We start from the raw sequence: 12,583 nt of genomic DNA, 5'->3' as shown, positions 1-12,583 counted from the left end.
TGTGTGTGGTCATTCTTGAACCTGTTGATAAAATAGCAAGCTGTGTCTGTTTTTAATAGAGCCAGACTTTCTCTTATTGTTCACATAGTATTGAATACGACCACTCTACTTAGCCAAATGTGGAGTTGCCCTCTTGCTGAAGAGGTTCTTCTTTCAATGAAAGTCTCCTGGAGGAGGAGTGGTAAGATCAACCCAGAGTTCATATTTTTTAAAGAATCTGTGAGGCTATTGCTGTAATGAAACCAGAAAAATAGCCTAAAACCTTTAATCTGTTAAACACATGTATTATCCTCATGGTCAAGGTTGATGTCTGGCATTACACTGGTGTCTTCCGCACAGGAACAGGATTTTGTGGCTTCCTTTTTTTGGTGCAGTTGCAGGTAAAGGTCAGTGGTAGTGGGACTTCCACATAGCAGGTTTTCTCTGTCTGCCCCAATCCCCCAAAAGTGGCCACTCCCCTGGACGTGTGGTCCTTTTGCATTTAAAAAAACACACATTGGCATTGGAAAAGCACTATATCAGTATACCATTGTGCCAGTTTCTGAATTACCAGCTTTCATTTTTTAAAGAATAGACCTCTAGCCCAGTTCCTTGCAGAGATACTTCTATTTGTGCTAGAGGCTTTTTTAAAAAAATGAAAGCTGGAATTAAGAGATTAATCAGGAGGGCTTTAAACACCCCGCAAGGAGAAGGCCAATATGGGGATTTAAATGAAGGAGATTAAACAGCAGGGGCCCACTTGGGAGGGCCAGGCTTAAGGGAGACAGAGGTTTCAGGTATTTTTGTACCCATGTCCAAAGTTTGGGCAATAAGAAAGAGCTTGAAATTCTGGTGAAGACAGGAATAGTGGGCATTACAGAGACTAAGTGGGATGAGCCTCATGACTGGGATGTAGCAGTGGATTGATATGAGTTGTTCAACGAAAACTGAAAAGGTTGAAGGGGAGGTTGAGTGGCACCATATGTGAGGAGAGGGTTTGCTTGTCAGGAAATACTGCAAGAGGTTAGTGACAGCCCAGTGGAAAGTATCTGTGTGAGGATAAGGGAAGGAAGGACACACAGTATTGTGGATGGAGTCTGCTACAGACCTGATCGGGGTGAGGAGGGAGATGCTGCCCTCCTTGGAACAGCTTGACAGGGTATCCAAACAACATGGCCTGGAAGATACAACTGGCTTCAATTTCCCTGATACGTGCCAGGATACAAAATCGGCAAACTGTCCACTGTCACGTAAGCTGCTGACCTGCCTTGTTGACAACTTTCTTCATCAAATGTGGAGGAATCACATGAAAAGTGGAGGAAGCTGTACTTGACTTAATATTGACCAACAGCTAAGAAATTGTAGATGGGTTGAAGGAGGTGGGGACCTTAGGGGGAAGTGACCTCTTTCCTCCTAGAATTGATTTTGCAGTGCAAGGAAGTTTGAAGGCATATTTGCTAGATTTTAAGGGCAGATTTTAATAAACTCAAGAGGTATGACGAGAGTCATTCTATGTGCAAGAGTGCTGGAAGAGAAAGGAGCAAATGAAGGGCGGGCTTTCCTGAAACGAGCTCTTGCAAGCTCTTTGATTCTATTTACATCAGTCTGAGTTCTTAGATTTTGATAATGCAGCAAGCTTTTTCTATACATGCAGGGGCTTTGGTGAAGTTTGCCACACACAATGATTGTACCGCACATAAGTACAAGTTTGCATATAAAACTGCTGAGTCAGTGGAGCCTTCTACATAAGAGTTTTATTCCTGTCTGTCCAAGAGTTGTTCTCCTATTTGTAGAATCACAGATTTGCCATTGAATTCCTTGGTGCAGAATTTGGCAGCCTTTCCTAAATCTCTATTCACTTATTGGATCTTTGGCAGCACAACATTTCTCAAGGCACTGCTTTTTCTTTGAGATCACCAGCTGCATGCTACCTCATGCAGCTATATGGAAGCCTCATGTACATTTCTGATGGTGTTCCAGAGTGGATGGAGAAATAGTGAACAAGATGAGAGCAGGTGGGGGGAAGTAACCATATATGATGAAACGTGCATTGGTAGTATTAAAAGATTGTGGTATTTTGAAGACACTAGAGGGCGCACCTGTAATTAAAATACATAATTGGTAATAAATTTGAGCCTTGAAAAATCTATAAATATTAGCAAAAAGAAATAATGGCTAATGAAGCTGTAATTTATTGCTTAAAACAAAGAAGGTTGGTGATATTTATATGATTCTTTTACCATTGCAGCTAACTAGCATTCAAAATGCAGCAGAACAATTTAAATGCATTTTATTGCTTATTATACATGAAAGCTTGAATGTATTACCAGAGCTAAATATGTAGAAAGGAAAATCTTTTTGATTAAAAATGCCGGATTTCAGAAAGCTTTCAGACAAAGGTAAATAATAGTGCATCCTCATGAAGATTTGAATTCTGAACAACCAAGACACAACTTCTTAATGAATCATTCTTACCTAGCAAATAGAATAGGGGGAAAGGGTGCCCTGTTTTGGTTTCCCATTATTGGAACTGCATTAACACATTTGTCTTCAGAAATGGCTACAAAGTTTGCTAGGGCTAGTGCATATTTTTTAACCAACTAATACTTCATACAAGAAAGAAACAACATGATACATTTCTTCACTGATTCATGTTAGTTGTCCATGTTCCCTGCAACCACAGAGATACTTCTTATGAAGCAACAAAACTTGATGAAGTAACTCCCCACCAACAGAGTTTTTGTGCTAGAAAACTACTTGCAACAAGGGAGCCTTTCCTCCCCACCATAGTGCCATTCTGAGCTATATGGGCTGTCTTTTTAAAGGCTCAGTTCCCTACACATGGACAAGCTAATGTAAATGAGTGAAAATATTGAAATGCCATATTGAAAAAATGTGAAGCACTTTGCCATTTTATAAAACTACTGATGACTATTCAAATGAAAGGCAGTCCTTAATTCTTGATTCCTTATTGAAGTGAAATAATGCCACCATAAGGAATTCATGCACACCCTAATATTAATATTTACTATTAATGTTGGGGAGTAATTGTACGAGGAACTGTCCTCAATATTTTTACATTTGTTTAACCAAGCATTTTCAATAGGTGACAATGGCTGACCATGTTCCAAGCTATTGGATGCTAAACTATCCAGCATCAGAAGGAAGGGGCAGATTTTGTCCCCCTTCCCATAGCAATGAGTGACAGCCATTTACTCATTTGGCTGAAACTAAAGTTGTTTCCTTTGAACTATGTCCCTGATAGCCCCAGTTTCTTGGAAGACATTTCTTTTTTCCCTGATAGTTTTATTATTTGGTTTGTCCAACTGAGCTTAATAGAGACTGCCAAAAATCAAATCTAGTTCTATTTGTATAGCTCACCCTGGATACCATTTCTTGATCCGCCAGTGCAACAAACAGAAATCAGAAATTGACTCACAATTGGTGATACTTCTGACTGTAAAGATCCCTAACTGAGAATCTTTGGCATGGTGTTGTTTCTGAAATTATTGTACACCTTATCTGAGAACTAGCATCGTTTAATGCCTGACTTCTTAAAAGGAGACAGAGTTAAATTCAGATCCAAGAAGGAAATTATTACAGGCATTCTGGCAGACTTTAATCAGTCCTAATACAAGAGACAAGAATATGAATGTTGGGATTTTAAGTGCTTATTGCAGCAGCTTCTGACAAATCTGAATTGCTAACCTACCCAGATACAGCTTTATGTGGCTATAAAATATCAGGCTAGCTTACCTTACTCTATTAGTTCTGAACCATTACTCTGCAAAAGACATAAAGGAAATGCCTAATTACAAAAACCGACAATTTTGGAGGGTGTTTTACTTCAAAAGCTGGTTCATGGTTAAGAGTTGTGGCTGGCATGACTCTATGCAGAAGTGGCTGATGATAGAGATTGATGAAGGAAAGGCTAGAGCAAGGTTACCACCACTGGCAGCTCATCCTTCCCACTTTTGTTCCTCTTCATTGCATGCTTCCATTGGTGGAAAGACCTTTTGGAAATGCTATAAATAGATATTGATATATGTAATTTACGTTGAGCTTGGGAAGACAGAAAGTGAACAGTAAGTATGTTCAAGAGCTCCAGTGTTACTGAGCAGATGGACCAGATGCAAAGGATGTTGAGACATTTAAAAATTATTAAGAACCAGGTACTTCTGAGGCAGTAGTTTGTTGCAGGAGAGGTAAGAAGCCATAGCTGCAGAAAAAAAATCTGTTCTACACATCTGTAGGAGCTCTGTGCTTTTTTCAATCCAACTATCCTACTTTTATCAGGGGCAACATCTGGATATGCCTTGAGTATACGTACAGGCCCAGTCATGCTATACATGAATTCTGCTTCCCCCCCCTCTTTTAAAGACCCCACTTCTGGCTGATGGCATTCCCACATTGGTCTCAATAGTAAACAACTTATCTCATAAACCTTACTGCATGGGGGGTGGGGGAGTGGGCAGCACCAACCCCACAGTACTTTAGTTATTTTTTTTAAAAAAATTCTGTGTGTGTGTGAGTACATGGATGCAGCACTTACATAGCAACTATAAATGATGGACCATGCCTCGCTCCTGCACTTTTGATGTTTTGGGTAGGAATTGGGTCTATTGGGTGGGAATATACTGAACAATAGATAAGCATTGTTGTACATTTGTGTTGTGGCAGGTAGTATATTGGATCTCTCTTGTAGGTGAGTCGGTAGCTAGAGTTGCAAAGATGTCAGCTAGTGAGAACTTACCATATAATGAAGGTATTCAAAGTCTCATGTAGGCAGAAGAAAATCTCATAAGTCATAAAATGTGTCTCTGCTGTCCAACAAGGGGTCAAGGGCACAACGTTAGAGGCTGGCACCATTCTGAAAGTCCCCTTGCTGTCAGATGGGGCACCAGAGGTGGGGTATGCGGGACTGGTCATGACGATATGTTGTTCCCATTGCAGTAAATGGAACACACTTTGAAGGGATTTGATATGCTGCGGAGGCTTTAAAGTTGTCCTTTTGTCTTTCTCTTTTGGGCCAACAGGAAGGCATTTTGAGGCTTTGCCATCTGCCATCGCTTCCAAACTTTTCCAAATATCTCTTTTCTCCTCTTGTATAAAAATATGTTTGAACTCACCCTTTGTTCTTGCTTCATCTTTGCTGTGTGTGAAAAAAATAACAGCCCTCAAGCAACTTTCTGCGTGCTGAGATAGCAGAGAAAGTTACCTAAAACATTCCAAACTGCAGACGAGCCTAAGCTGTTTTGGTTCAGTCGGTTTGAAAAGACAGAAATACAGACTATAGTTTGCTAGTTAATTTGACTTTCATGTTTGAATGTTCTCCATTGAAAGAAAATCCCTTGTGCATTATAAAACACCATATTCACTTTTCAAGTTGGGAACCTATGGACAGAACTAGAAACTCTAGAAATGTCAAGGCTCTGTTTTTCCGCCCTCTCCTTTTGGAAAACTCGGGCCTAGAAAGTCTTCCTCTGTAGCTCAGGGGATGTATATACCTGGCATATCAGATCATGGGGCTGTCAACCTTCAAAGGGAATCACAGTGCACTATTGGAAGGGAGCAGTTATCTTGGTGGCATATAGGTCAGTTCAGGGGTCCCCAAACTACGGCCCGGGGGCCAAATGTGGCCCCCTGAAGGCATTTATCCGGCCCGCCAGGCATGGCGGCAATGGCTCCATTCATGTGCAGCGGGGGCTCGAGGGAGAGGAGGAACCGGCCTCAACGGCTGTTGATTGCAATTACATGATGGCACCCCCAAATCTCCATGAATTTTCTGACCCAGAGTTGGAAACCTTACACGTGGCAACTCCTGCTCCGCCCTTCCCTCTCGGCTACTCCATGTGTTGCTCTCAGGCTTTCTGTTCCACCTCACTCCCATTGGCATCAGCCAGGCTGGTGAATCGCTCGCTGGCTGCTAGGGAGGAAGAACCCAGGAAGATACCTAATCCTGGGTTAGATGGAATGCTTCATTGGGAAAGTTCTGCTTTTTTTTTTACAGGGGAAGATATTCCACAGCCTCCCCAACAATATTTGGAGCCCACCCTGTACTTGACATACTTTGGTCACTGTTCTAAAAATAGACCATGACAGAAAGGCTGAAAGGTGGAATCAAACATTTTACAATCATTTGTGCATAGGAATTTGTTCATAGTTTTTTTTAGTCCGGCCCTCCAACAGTCTGAGGGACAGTGAACTGGCCTCCTGTTTAAAAAGTTTGGGGACCCCTGGGTCAGTTCCTTCAGTACATGTAGCCTGTAGACCAGCTACATGAAAATGTGTGCCCTTATCTACTTGATACTACCAGACAGACACTGTCTTCAGTGGATATAGACAATGGACTTCAGATTCTTCAGGGTTGCAATCATCACTTAATTTTATTCTTGGCTCCACTCTAGGATGCACTGCCTTTCTACTACTCATGAGAAGAGACTGTACCACCCCACCTACTGGAGACAGGAACATTTGTTCATTTACCATAAATGTACATACATTATGGTAAAGGGGTGGGTCAATCTTCCCACCCTATCTGTGGTGTTTGTGTAAAGTAAATGCAGTCTTTAGAGTCTAAGAACCTTGAGTGGCTTCTATTGAAATAGCCAGGACTAGTGGTTGCAGCTTAGGCAGTTTGAGTCTGGTGGGGCATTCTCTTCTTTCTTTTCACACTTTCTAGTATAAATTATTTGAAGTTTGTTGGAATGTTTTCTGTTTAATGTTAACATAGTTTTCAGTGATGGGCTTTACAACAGAAATACTGGTATCCTTGGGAAAGTCCCATGGGGTCATCCAAGAATTATGACCTTGCCTGTGACCACTAATTTCTCTGTTCTCATGAGAAGAGACTATCCCCTTCCTCACCATTAAAAATGGAAATTTATGGTAAATGAACACATTTTTCTTTGTCTTCATTATAATGCAATTGCTTATGCTCCAGTATGTATTGCTGCTCTACTGGGAAAGACTTAGTCAAAGGATAACAATTACAACAATCTCCCTAAGAACTCCTGGACAAAGTAAAACACATATCTCAGTTAGAAGATTTGAAAGATATATTAGGGCCTCAAGAATCTCTAACAAGCCTGACCTGTAGATTAGCTCTCTGAAATGGAGATGTTCACATGGGCAGCCAGACTACATAATAGTCAATGCAATATAGTTTTCACTCATTGCAGAGTGTAAGAGGCATCTAAGGTTTGCTGTATTTCATACCATTTGTCCAATAAGTTTTTCTCTTCATAGAGTTCCACCAGATGGCGGAAGATGCCTTCTAACTAGTCTCAGTCACAACTGAAAATGTTTATTCCATAATTACCACCTAGGCTGATTTTATTCCTTTGAGGGGAAAATGTTTGGTAGCAAAGGAATGTAGAGAGGCTGTTTAGACATTGGGACTTTGTCTTTTGAAAGTCTTACTCTGTTACCATGTTGTGATTGACTACAATGACTAAAACTGCTCATTTCCATACTCTATTCTCCTTTCTTCACCACTTTGTCCTCTGGAGCAACAAGGAATAAGCTTTTTGTGGATTGAGAGTAATTTTGATAGCCAGGCCTGAAGATGTTTCACTTGAGTGTTTTTTAAAGTCTCATTTACAGTATTTAATGTTGTATTTAATGTGTTACAATTTTTATATCACATCCTGTGAAACCAAAGCAGCACGCCAAGCAATGCCAAATATAATAAAAACCAGTTTCCTGGAGGTATTGTTGCTGATGTGGAACTGTATGATCGTGCAGATCCATGGGCTTAATCCCGGTGAGGACTGCAACTGTGCTTGATTATACACTGGCACTCTGCTCCACAGTGCGGGTACACTCCCTGTGGTGCACTCTGCATTCCGGCCTGATCCTGGAAGCCCCATGGTTAGGAAGAGCAGGGGCACTCTGATGTTTACCTTTGCTTTGGAGTTTCCGCTTCTTTCTGTCCCCCCCCCCCCCCCCCCACTACTCATGGGCATTTCCATTGGATCAGCCAGCCTTTTGTGAAAAAGGCAAAAAATATTGTTATAACCAGGAAATATCAATATAACGCTGTAATAACTACATAAAAATTAATGGCTTCAGAAACAAAGCTTGCAATCTTGCAAGGACTGGGAGCAATTCAGAAGTGGGGGAAGGCAAACTGCACAGCAGGCAATGGGACACCTCCTGGCACATAAACAGAGATACGCAAGGAGACCCTACCCCAGTACAACCCCACTGCATAGTGAAGACCCCTAAGGAAAGTGCTCCATGCATAACGGGCCTTAGAATACAGACATCCCTTGCCAAAGGAATAATTTAGAGACCAATTTTAATGACAACAGTTCTCTTTTATTGAAATAGATGACTTAAGTCACATTGGAAATAGGAGGAAGGGAGGAACTACCTATATACAATGAGCATCAGATACTGAATGGGGAGGAACTGTGGCTCAGTGGAAGAGCCTTTGAATGCAGGTTCAATTCCTGGCATCTCTAGCTGAAAGAACAGGGCAGAAGGTGATGTGAAAGACCTCTGTCTGAGATCCGCTGCCAGTATGAGTAAACAACAGCATTCTTGAGAGAACTTTGGTCTAATGAAGTATAAGGTAGCTTCATCTGATAATGGCACTGTTGTGCTGAAACTATTTGCACGTGGTCTGATTCTATTTTCTCATCCTTGCCTAGCCTATACGTGATCAAAGTGGCTGTACTGGGGAATCTTCTTCAGATGTAGCCTTTTACAAAAGACAACTCAATGTCAGAACCCCGTGGGGACTTATTTTCACTCAATTCGGATAGGAAGTGATTGTTCAATCATTTCACGTTATCTGTAGTACTCAGCTTAGAAGGTCATTACAAATGCTTCCAGAAGAAGCAAATATTCTTCATAAGCAAATATATCACTGAGCAATCTTCATTTAAACCAGTAGATTGGCAGAACTTTGAAGAGAATATGGGGTGCAGTAGAGTCGGAGGAGTCAGGTTTGGGGAAATGAAGAAACTACTCAGCAAGTTCCATAATGCTTGAAACTAATCTTCCCTTGACTTAACCTGGAAAGAGAATGAGAAATAAAAAATGGTATCTCAAATTGGCAGTGAAAAATCCACATTAAATGATTTTACTGGTTCTCAGGCAGACCTGTCTGTTGAAAATGCCCATTGGCACAAGGGATGTCAGGAAAGACCAGCAGGCTCAGAGGCCATCTCTCTTGAAATGTATTGTCATAGTTTGTACATTTATTTTCATGCATGGTAGGAAGAATCATGCATGGCTTGTAGAAGCTTGCAAATGACCATGCAAATGACCCCTTAGCCTCTTTAGCAGGATACCATTTAGAAAGGACCATTTACCTCAGCTTCGGTTTTTCAACAATGACACCTATGCACTTACATGGCTGCATTGCAGAACAGACATTTATTGGTATATGTTTGGCCATTGGAAGCGCATACTGGAAAATACTCCAAGGTGCATCTTCTAGGATCGTCCTTCTCAGAGAGCCTCTTGTAATAACTGCAGTCGATCTACAAGACAGTATTTTTTTTAAAAAAAGGTATTTAAAAGATGCCCCCTCCCTTAGTTTTGCATATTTTAAATTAGTTCAAAACATGTTTTTTTTTTAATTTAGAGAAAACTGTCTTGGAACAGCTTAAAGATGTTTGTGAGTAGAGCCAACACATTGCAAAAATGTTTGCTGGATCAGAACAAAGGTCCCTTGAAGTTGCTCCCATATAGAGACTTTTGGCATCCAAAGTAGAGCAGGGTTTCTTTGGAAGTTTCCACACAATGTCCTCCCCTAATTGTTGACTTCCTGGGTTTTTCCTGCCCTTTGTTATGATCTTTCCCAAACGTGGTTTGATATGAAATTTTTGGAACCATCACAATCTAAGTATTGTTGCCTGGTATATAGGGAGAAAGATGCACAATTTTTAAGATCCTATCTACACTCGTGCCATTTTCCTTGCCCCCTCCCATGGCTGCAGTTCTCCCTACCATTGCACCTTATCAGCAGTTTCCACAGTGCAATAACATTATACAAATTTATTGCCATGATGAACCAGCTCCTTTGAATTACCATCTTTCATTAAAAAGTCAAAGTAATTTTCTAGACCCTCTTAATGTAGAAGTACACCTTGTTCCTTATATTATAACAACATAATGGGCTTAGAGACGTGCTCTTCTAGATAAAAAAAACCTGGCAGTTAATTAATGACAATAGAGCGTTAATGTTATTATGGACCATTTGACCTGAGACTCAGAAGCAGGGTGTGAGGGTAGTGGCTTGGGACTTCACTGTAAGTGTGGGGTCACTTGAGGAAGGAAAGTTTGGATTATAAGCAAGTTTAAAAGTTCTGGATTCAAAAAGAACAGATATGAATAAAGGAAAAATAAATGTTATGCATCCAAAATATTTCTTTAAAAAATCACAAACTGTACAATACAAATAACTGATGCCCATTACATATTATTTCCTTAGTTTTATGATGCTCATCTGTTACCCACCTTTTGGCAGGGTTGACAAATGGTGAGCTCTCAGACTGAGCTAGTTTCTCAGGTCTCCCCTGCTTTGGGAAAATCAGCTGTTTGGCAGGGTCTGATCATAACACTAGGCACCATGGATCATTTTTAAACCACAAGTTTCCCTATTCTGTAAATATATTCTTTAAATAGAAGCTGTAAAAGCTATAAATTGAAAGGAAGTTTTTAAATCTTGGGTAGGCAGGCTCAATGGGGCAGTATCCACCCTGGCCCAACCATAGACACAGATTGACAGAGATCACATTCATGTATATTATGGCTGATTCCCCACGGTCAATTAATCACGTGATACTCACACAAAATATCAAGGATTCAGGAAGAACTCCCCACTGCCTGATCAACGAACAAGGATTCATCCCGGTTCATTCCCCCCCTTATCCCGGGTCTTTGCCGAAACTGCTTGAAAGTACCACTTTTTCAAAAAACACATCTTTGATCCAGTTTGGAGGGAAGGATCGGGGAACTAATCCTTGTTCAAATTTCCCGCCATAGAGCATGACACAAATGCCTAACAACCAATCAGTGCGCACGGTGCTGTTCTCACAAGAGCACGAGAGAACGATAACCAACCAGAAACTCAGGGAGACGTGCTGACGTGCTGATGTTCTGACATAATTAACGTGAGCACGTTTTTACCCCCCAAGCTGATTGCGTGGTAGTGGGGATTGTTACATTTCGTGAATCTGAGATAGGCCTAGATGTCTTCACTGGAAACATGCTGCGGTGGGGAGGCTGAAAGCTCAATGAAAAGGTGCAGTTTATTTTCAAACTTGGTTTGATCTAGATTGAATTTCCTAGTGGGGATTCGGCCTATGTGTGACCCAGATATTCACAGGGATTTTCAGATAAGTATGTTTATTTCTAAAGCTGGATTTTAATTAATATCTTTTAATGATTTTTCAATTGCTTTTTATTTTGTAAGATCCTGGAGAGGCTGCATAATTTTTTTAGAAAATAAATAAATAGAAATGAACTGACCTGTGGCTCATAAGTATGGCAAACACCTGTGAAAGAAGAAACAAGGACCTTTGATCAAAGAGCAAACTCCTTTTTACTCAGTTAAAAATCATTAAATCAAGTTGTGTGAAAGCTTCTGGTTGGTTTAATTCAGTTCAGTGCACTCCTTACAGTAATAGGTCGCCACATATGATTCTGATTGCTGGCCTGTATCTCACCACTCAACTGAACAAGATCTGATGGCTCTTCTATTGGAAAATTTGACAGAGAATTATGAGTTTTCAGAGTCAACCTGGAAACAAAGGGCTGGTTATATAATTCTAGAATTTCTCTCTCTAAAGCTATTTCCCACACTCGATCCAAATTCTATCTCAAACCTCCAAATAGTCTCTCACTGTTGGTAGCAAGTCGGTGTATGTCACTACTGGCATCTCTCTCAAGGAACTGCACATCCCATGCATCTGAGGATTTGCACTAACATGTACTTGATAAACTTTTTGGTGCAGAACTACCTTAAGCCTAAACTCACAATTATAGTGTAAAAACTAAATGAAAGATAGTTGTAATTAAAGATATTTTAGCTATCTTGCACAGCTTGTATAAAATAATTAACAATAAAACAAGTATATACTGACTTATATCATTGAAAAAGGATCTAACTTTTTCACTTGTACCTAAAAGTTTCATTTTTGCCTTTTTGGTAACATCTTTACAAATGTATTGTCGAACACCTTTACAAATATTTAGAATCGCATCTATCATTCTTTTAAAGCGATGTGGGTGTGCCAGCCTCAGTGCCCTACAATGTCCTTGTGTAGAATTGCCGCACAGGGATTGCCAACCAGCTGTTGGTGGCTGGAGATCTCCTACTATTACAAGACAGAGATCAGTCCACCTAGAGAAAGTGGCAGCTTTGGAAGGCAGACTGCTTGGCATTATACCCTGGTAAGATATTTCCCCTTCCCAAACTCTACCCTCCCCAGGTTCCATCCTCTAAATCTCTAGGTATTTCCCAACCTGGAGCAGAGAACCCTATTAACACACCTGAGACAAGGAAGCAGCAGCAGAGTCCCAGAGTTAGAAGTGCTGGCATAGCTGCAGTCTTCAAGATACAGTGGCACAATTTGGCACAGGTGCT

At 40.7% G+C, this 12,583-nt stretch overlaps 1 protein-coding gene across 1 annotated transcript; it reads right to left on the bottom strand.

Moving 5' to 3' along the window:
• Positions 1 to 8,279: 8,279 nt before the first annotated feature.
• LOC125430300 (ovomucoid-like) lies at positions 8,280 to 12,583 on the bottom strand. The gene is made up of 4 exons (XM_048492223.1): positions 12,490 to 12,583; positions 11,467 to 11,492; positions 9,343 to 9,473; positions 8,280 to 9,002 (listed from the first exon to the last, which is right to left on the bottom strand). Exons 1-4 carry the CDS (start codon positions 12,536 to 12,538, stop codon positions 8,957 to 8,959), a joined length of 252 nt encoding a protein of 83 aa, XP_048348180.1. The 5' UTR covers positions 12,539 to 12,583; the 3' UTR covers positions 8,280 to 8,956.

This window comes from Sphaerodactylus townsendi, linkage group LG03, assembly GCF_021028975.2.
Source record: "Sphaerodactylus townsendi isolate TG3544 linkage group LG03, MPM_Stown_v2.3, whole genome shotgun sequence".
In the NCBI taxonomy this organism is placed as follows: Eukaryota; Metazoa; Chordata; class Lepidosauria; order Squamata; family Sphaerodactylidae; genus Sphaerodactylus; species Sphaerodactylus townsendi.
The sequence above is the reverse complement of the archived record's forward strand: the minus strand, read 5'-3'. Positions and strand labels throughout refer to the sequence as shown.